The sequence below is a fragment of the Ursus maritimus genome, unplaced genomic scaffold (assembly GCF_017311325.1).
Source record: "Ursus maritimus isolate PB19 unplaced genomic scaffold, ASM1731132v1 scaffold_33, whole genome shotgun sequence".
In the NCBI taxonomy this organism is placed as follows: Eukaryota; Metazoa; Chordata; class Mammalia; order Carnivora; family Ursidae; genus Ursus; species Ursus maritimus.
This window is the reverse complement of record NW_024425897.1, coordinates 19,761,735-19,769,683: the sequence shown is the minus strand read 5'-3', so window position 1 is coordinate 19,769,683 and position 7,949 is coordinate 19,761,735. Positions and strand designations below refer to the sequence as shown.

The following is a 7,949-nucleotide window of genomic DNA, read 5'->3' as shown; positions in this document are numbered from 1 at the left end:
GTGTGCTGGTGTCAGCACACGCTTTCCTTGGAGGGCAGGCTTTCATGTCTGAGATGGTTTGCATGGCACTTCAAGGCCACTCCTTCCGAGTCCCTGAGATGGGTGTCCATTGTCAGTTTACACACCCCCGGAGATGGGGGGCTCACTACTCTGCTCCCAGTGGTTCTGTGATCAGGCCATTCCGGTATCAGGCCTGTCAGAATGAGGCCAGCCTCATCTGCCTCAGGTTGGGGGCTGGTTCTGCCTCCAGTGGAGGCAACCCTTGCCCCAGCTCTTGCTCAGCTCCCTCCCTCCCTGGATCACAAGCCCAGCAGGGAGCAGGGTCCTGGCCCCCATGTCCATTGGGCTCCAGGGTTCCAGGAGGCAGGGTGCAGGGGTTAGGACTACAAGCAGGTAGGTGGTGGGGGGAGGAAGAGAGGCAGGGAGGCAGAGGGTGACAAAGGAGAAACTCAAAGGATCTTCATTTCATAAATACATTTTTTTCTTTTTCAATGAAAAAGTCTGCAAATAGAAAAATGCCTGGGGGGCGGGGCCAGGCCGCGCCTCCTGCGGGAGAGGACAGGTGGTTCTCAGTCCTGGACCAGGCCCTGTGCGCCTTCTAGGGAGGAGGCCCGTCCTACCGCAGTCCCCATCCCTCCCGCCCACCGGCGCCGGGGACCTGGTATGGGACACGTGGGCGGCCCTCACGGAGCCGCGGTGGCTAGGGACAGAGAGGCTCCATTCACAGCCTTGCTGGCTGCCGAGCCGGTTCCACCTCGGAGCTGCAGCCCCTGGCACAGGGCCCATGCGACCAGGAAGGGAACCGGCTGGCCCGGGCCTCAGGCTCCCAGAAGACACAAGAAGAATATTTACAGCGAGGTGCTGGATAAAACTCCAGCTCCCCCAGGGGTCCCCCTGGGAGGAGAGGCAGATGGGCAGGGAAGGGCCCTCACTTGGGCAACCCGTTCTTCATGCCCAGTTGTTCCTTGAGGGCCCGCAGCTGGCCCAGACTGATGTTGCTGCCCCCACAGACAATGACCACGAGGGAGGACAGCGGGGCCCGGAGCTTGCCCTCTCCCTGCAGCTTCTGAACCACGCGGCTGTACACGGCGGCAAGGGCTGCCCCACAGGCGGGCTCCACCAGGATCTTCTCGTCATCTGCGGAGGAGGGGGTGATGAGGGTGGGGTCTGGGTGCAGGGTTCAGGGGAACTGTCGGGCCATTGGGAAAGCCTGAGGACTCAGGCCCCGGGCCAAACCTCCCCTCACTACCCCAGGTCGACCTTTAAGTCCTGATCCACGGCCAGGTTTCATTATGAGGCTCGCACCGATAAAATGATTGTAACTGCCTGAGCGCGGTGTTGAGAAGGCTTGAGTCGTCATCTGAGCATGACGGCCATGGTTGATGAGCCGGACTGAGTGTTAGTGCAGGAGATTAAGTGGCAGTGTTAGTGGTTACCTTTGTGTGTGTGTGTGTGTGTGTGTGTGTGCGCACGCGCACATGCGTGCACACATGAGCGCACCATCCCTGTCCTAGGCTGAACCCAGGAGCCCAGCCTACTTACAGACCCATTTCTGAAGCCAACCCTGAGGCCCATACTTTCCTTTTTCACCCCGACTACCAGGAAGCTCAGAGCTCACATTTTAAACAGTTATTATTCCCTGCTGTCATGGTGGTCAGGCTTACTTCTTCACTTGTGGCTTTGGCCTTTCTATTTTTACTGCTGCACTGTATTATCTTTCATTAATGGGAAGTTCTAGGAAGGGACGGGAGATAGGACTGTGAAGAAAATTTACAGTGAATGGGATGTCTTAGGACAGCACGTGGACAGCCAGTTAAGTCCTGAACCAGCAGGTCCGGACTTGGCACATACCCACGAACTTCTCAATGGCAGCCACAGCCTCCTGGTCTGAGATGACTTCAGAGAAGATGGGGTGTTCCTGAAACAGCTTCAGGGCCTGAGCCCCCACGGTCTTCACGCACAGGGCCTTGGCCACACTGGGAGAGGTGGGGATGGAGAAGAGGATGGGAATGGGGGAAACAGGTGGGTAGAGGGAGGCAGACATTGGGAAGAGGAGGGATAGAAAGAGAAAGATGGATTTGAGAAGGAGGAAGGAAGCGGGGTCCGTGGGCAGGTGTAAAGCCCTGAAAGGTCCCAGGGGCTCCCTGACCAAGTGTTGTCTTCTAATAAGGCACAGAGGCTTGACTGGGGGTAAATAGCATATTGTGCTCAACACTGACTGAGGAACAAACGCCAGAGAGGCCCCCTTGTGGTTCCCCGAAAGGACTCCCAGTCCCTGCTGCAGGTTGTCCCCCTCCACCCACTTAACCCTCACTAAGCTGAGCACCACTCTGCCTGCCCAGGTCTTGCCCTGTCCTTCAGGGCTCAGGATTAAGGCCACCTCCTCCAAGGAGTCCTCCAGGGAGAGCACTCAGTCCCGTGGTTCCATGTGGAATTCTGAAAGGGTCCTCCCCCATGACACAGGCATAGTGACTATGTCTTGAGGAACTATTAGGTGCCAAGGATTTGGCAAGCATTATTTAATTCTCACAACTGTTTTGCTGTTCATTGGTTTGATTTTATGGGAGAGGAAACCAAGGCAGAGCGCGTGTGGGTCACTTGCCCAAAGTTATGTGCCTAGGGAGTGGTGGTGCAGGTACCTCAAGCAGGATCTATGTAATTCCAGGACCTGCACTCGTAGTCAGTGCGTTCACTCCCCCCACCTTCCCTGGAGTCATCATCGGTTCTATTCCCAGCTCACCCAGGAGCACCTGGGGCCTGAACCACCTTAGCCCTATGCCCAGTGTGTGGCTCACGGTAGGCACCCCACAATTATTTCCTCAGTCCCAACAGTGCAGGATCAGAGCCCAACATGGTAGCTCCTGGGTGCCAGTCTCAGGAATCCAGAATCCTGGACTCGGTCTTCCCTATCTGTGGTAAGGACTTGTCTACCCAATATCTATTGTAGCTGCACACGTGGAGACCCGTTAGGAAGACATTTCCCAGCCTCCCTTGCAGTTGTTGTGGCCGTGTGACTAAGTTCTGGCCAATGAGAGGTAAGTGGAAGTACAGTGTCTGTCTTTAAAGGGAGGGGGCATCACTTCTGCTCTCCCTTTCTCCTCCTGCCAGATGGAGTGTGTGTGTGATAGTCGGCACTTAAGCAGCAATTTTGGGCCATAAGGCTACATGATGATGATGATGAACAAACTCAAGGAACCTGCGCCCCCGACTTCATGGAGCCCCTGGACTGCCTACCTCTAGACGTTTTTTCATTTTATATGAGAAGAATCAAAGTTCAATCTGGGTTTAAGTCACTGTTATTTGGGGCTCCTGTATAATGTAACAAACCTAATCCTAATTGCCATCTGTCAACAGTTCGGGGCTGGGATATGAAATGAACCCGAGGGAGCAGGGGCCGTGTTTATTCACCGCTTTGCCCCAGGATCAGCAGTGCTTGCACGTATTAGGGGCCCAGTAAATGGCTGGCAAATTAATGAGGTGTGTAAAACCCTGTCACAGGGCACTTGATAAATGCTTAATCTTGGACTCTTGGTGTGAGGAAGCATGATGTCCATGGTACTGAGTCAACGCTGACTCGGGTTCAGTCCCAGCAGTACCACTCAATGGCCGTGTGACTCTGGGCAAGTGACCAAAGCCTCAGTTTCCTCATCTGTAAAATGGGACTGACATGGGGGTGTGCCTCACAGCCAGCGCCGAGGTGGGCTTCCCAAGGCTGACGAACCCCCGACGGAGGCAGCCCCGCTGCTCACCTGGTGACCTGGGGCAGGGAGACGAGCTTGCCAGCGGTGGTAGCAGCGTGGAAGCTGTGGGCTCCATCAGTCTCCATGGCGATGATGGGCACATCCCCCCAGCCCACCTCCTGCAGCCCCTGGACCACTCCGCACAGCAGGCCCCCGCCACCCACCGACAGCGCAATGGCCCCTGGCTTTGTGCTCAGCGTCTCCTTCAGCTCCTTCACGATGGACGTGTGGCCTTCCCTGGAGGGGGGGACAGGGGGCAGGTCAGGGCCGGGTTCCCTGGAGACCCCACGCAGGGGTCCCGGAGATGCCACTTGTCCTCATCCAGGCAGCTGATGGGCTCTGGGCTAGTTACCTCCGCCCCAGCTCCACCCCGATTTCCAGCTGTCAGCCTCTGCGTGTCTACCCAAGGGCTTCCTCTGGCCACTGGAGCTGCCTGCAGATGTGGCAGGAGATGACATCCCTGGAGAGCGGCCCTCCACCAATGTGGGGGTCCAGAATGGTGGCAGTGGGTGTCTAAGATCCCCAGCACCCTCTCCTGCACCTGGATCCCTCTAGTTTGGGGCCTCTGAGGGAGTAAGCTCCAGCTGCCCACCGCGGTTGCCCACGAGAGCCCTTTATCCGCTCCCTTCTGGCCTCGGCTCCCTTCCTCCTCTAATGCATCATCACCCAGGGAAAGTGCTTTCCCTGGAATCTTCATCTTGGGGTCAGCTTTCTGGGGACCTGGCTGCAGATCCCTGTGCATCTGAGCTCACACATTCACTCGCGGCCGCGGGGGATGGGTAGTGGCGCACGTGTGTGTGCACCTGCTGCCGAGCCTGACGGCGGGCACACACGTACAACAGCTGTGCACAGGGCTGTGACGACACGCATTGTGGCAGGGGCCCACCCAGTGGTGTAGGAGGTGGACACCCCCCGCGCCAGGGGACTCTGGGCTCCACGTACCAGATGAGGGGGTCGTCAAAGGGAGGAACATAGACCCATCCTGGGTTGTTCTTTGCCAGGGCCTTGGCCAGCTCGAAGGCCTCGTCCAACATCTGCAAGAACGCAGGGGAGGGGTGAGAGGCTGGGGGACCCTGTCCTGCTGCCAGGCGCCCTCCGCGGCCCCGGCCCTGGGTCGGTACTCACCTCCCCCACCACCTTGACTATGGCGCCTTCATTCTTGAGCCGCTCAATGGTGAGGGCAGGTGTGGTGCTGGGCACAACGATGGTGGCAGGGATGCCCAGCTTCCTGGCGGCATAGGCAGCTGCCATGCCTGCGTTGCCCGCTGTCAGGGACGGGGGTGGAAAGTGTGTCGGCACAGGAGGGCCTGGGAGCCCAACTGGGACTGCTCACCCCCAACCTTGGGGCTCTGAACACCTCCCTGAGTGACTGCTCACCTTCCCCCTGGAATTCCAAATTGGGGCTGCTGCAGATGTTTGTCATAGCTCGTTGCTAGGGAAACCAGGGCCCAGAGAGGTGGAGCACCTGGCCCAGGGACACACAGCAGGGGGCATGCAGGCCACTTACCGGAGGAGCAGACGAAATGTTCACAGCCTTGCTCAGCCCACTGTGGAGACAAGGCGGGAGGGTGAGGCCCACTTCCCAGTCTTCCCCCGGGCTCTCCCCTCCCACCTGGAGTGCTTCCCAGTGATTCCGAGATACACAGTACTGCCCTAGCCTCTCAGGTGACATCGCCCCTCCCCAAAAAGACTGGCTCAGGGAAGGGCAGGGGGAAGCAGGCAAATGATGGCTCGGATCAGGCCGTGAGGGGACTCTCCTGGGGGGGGGGCGCCCTTTCTGTAGAGGGAGTGCTAATAGCAGATCCTCAGGCATCGTGGGGGTCAGCACAGGACACTGGCCTTGCCCTGTTGAGGGGAAAGGACCCGCCACCGTCACTCAGGTGATGCAGAACCCATCCCGTACCATCTTGCAGAGGTGTCCGATGCCCCGGATCTTGAAGGAGCCTGACGGTTGGGCACTGTCCATCTTGAGGTAGATGCTCGTGCCTGCCACTTTGGACAGGGACATGCTGTCACGGATGGGGGTCTTGACGTGCAGGGGCTCTCCAGACATCATCGCTGGGAGGAAGGAAGGACACCCAGGTGGTCAGGAGAGCCGGCCGGGGTGCGAGCCGCTGCCACATAGCCTTCAGCGTGCCTGCGAGTAACCCCTCCCCTCGCTTCCCACGAGGCCGAGGAAAGAGCCCAGAAAAGGAGCATCCTGGAGACCCGAATTCAAATCTCAACTGAGCCACCTACTCACCAGGTGACATCACACAAGCAATCCCCCCTCAGCCTCAGCTGCCTCCTCTGTAAAATGGGGACCAGGACACCACAGACACACACACACCATGCTGGGAATCTGTGAGCATCAGAAATAACATTCAGACCTTGCACCTTTCAAGGGGAGCGAGATGGAGACGGATTTGCAGTTGCTGATTCGGAGTGAGTTTCAAGATGGTTCAGTGCTAACGGGGCAGGACAGCAGGTACAGTTTATTTGTGCAAAAACTCAGGGACACACACACAATCCACAAGCTTCTGCGTGCATAGAACATCTCAGGAAACACACAAGAAACTCGTTAGGACAAGGGGCTTCTGGGGAGAGCTGGCACTCGGCACCCCTTTTGTGCTGTTTGAATGTTTTAGCGTGTATAGGAATTATCTATTTAAATGCATGTATTTTTTCCATACTAACCTTTGGAAAACCCCATCCCCAGTTAGAGAAAGCTTTTTATAATCATTATTATATTATGTCATAATCGCTTCTAAAGTGCTTACCATGTATCTCCCGCTGTTTTAAGCTTTACAGATATTAATGCATTTAATCCTTTTAACAATCCAAGGAGGTGCGTTATTAGCCCATTCCCCTGATGGGGAACAAGTCTCAGATTGTGTTTCCCAGAACGGCCACCGCAAGCTCTTCCCATCCCACATGCATCTCTTTTGATGAGACTTTGATGCGTTTCTCAGTGAGAGGCAGGGTCTGTGCTTCCTGCCCTTGAACCCTGGAGGAGGGGGTGATCTGTGGCTGCCAGTGGAAGGGACACTCTGTGGCTTCCAAGCAGCACAGCGCTGGTGAATGTTTAACAACGGACTCTGCAAAGAAAAATCAAGCCCTGATTTGCCGTGTGTGCACTTCTGTGCTGTACCTTCACCAAGGCCACTTGCAAGCTCCCAACACGATGTCATCGAGTGTGGAGCTGGGAAGAGACAGCCCAGTGTGCTCTCCAGAGCTGGTGTGAGCCGGCTCCGGCCCCGCCCCACGCCCAAGACGAGGTCTCAGAAGGGGACATAGCCTCCGGCTGGCTGTCTCTCTTGGGCAGCTCCGTCTCCAACCCCAGCTGCCGTGATGGGAGTAAGCCCAGGCCACACGCAGAGGCCACACTTGGATGCCCTACCTGACAGCGGATGGCCAGCGTCACCTGTGGGACATGAGGGGTGACCTTGAGACATCACCAGCCACCATCACACTGCAGCCATCCGAGAGACCCCAGTGAGAACTGCCTGCGGAAACCGGTTAAGCCCCAGAGCCACGACAGACGACAGACGGCAATACAATGACTACTGTGGTTTTAGATCGCTACACCTTGGGGCAGTTCCTCACACAGCAATAAGGAGCAGAATCTTAATGTGACTTGCCCAAGGCCACACAGCTAGTGAACTGGAGAGGCAGGATTGGAATTCAGACAGTCTGGCTCCAGAGCTAGGCTCTCTCCAGGACCTCGCGCGTGGCTCAGGCCTCCCTGTCTGGACCGACTGGGGGGGGGGGGGGGGGGATACAGAAGCTGACGTCACCCAGAGTCTGGTCACATACGTGCAGCCCCTTTTCCTCCTCTTCTCCTGGATTCTAACTTGGGCTGAGCCAGAATTTGATCAGCAGGTGGTTGGGTGAGTAGCCTATCTGGCGGCCCCCACCTCCTTCCCCATTCCAGAAGGCCAAGCAAGACTGGCTCTTTCTCCGCAGTCCCACCCTATTTCCAATGACCCCACCTGGGACGGCCCTAGCCCTAGGCCATCACCACTCCCAGATTGGGCTAGATTTGCCTGGGTAGGAAGAAAAGTGAGGAGTGGGGTTCCTGACCACCCTGCCAAACTTAGCATCCCCAAACAGGGATAGCTCATGTCTGTCTGAATTGACTAACATCCAGGGTCTGGGAGGGCGGCTCAAAGAGATACCATCTCTCCCCTGGATCTCTTGAACAAAAGCCAGGGATTGGAGGCACCGTAT

General features: G+C 57.0%; 1 protein-coding gene across 1 annotated transcript; it reads right to left on the bottom strand.

Moving 5' to 3' along the window:
* On the bottom strand, positions 1–5,796 carry SDS (serine dehydratase). The gene is made up of 7 exons (XM_040619898.1): positions 5,644–5,796; positions 5,248–5,287; positions 4,866–5,005; positions 4,683–4,774; positions 3,750–3,977; positions 1,852–1,976; positions 1–1,137 (listed from the first exon to the last, which is right to left on the bottom strand). Exons 1-7 carry the CDS (start codon positions 5,794–5,796, stop codon positions 929–931), a joined length of 987 nt encoding a protein of 328 aa, XP_040475832.1. The 3' UTR covers positions 1–928.
* Between the last annotated feature and the right edge of the window lie 2,153 nt (positions 5,797–7,949).

Coding starts and splice junctions, on each gene's coding strand:
- SDS (XM_040619898.1), bottom strand. CDS start 5,796: ATGATGTCTGGAGAGCCCCTGCACGTCAAGACCCCCATCCGTGACAGC. Junction 5,006..5,247: donor ACATTTCGTCTGCTCCTCCG/GTAAGTGGCCTG, acceptor CGTCCCTGACAG/CGGGCAACGCAGGCATGGCA. Junction 1,138..1,851: donor TGCCATTGAGAAGTTCGTGG/GTATGTGCCAAG, acceptor CCTCCTCCGCAG/ATGACGAGAAGATCCTGGTG.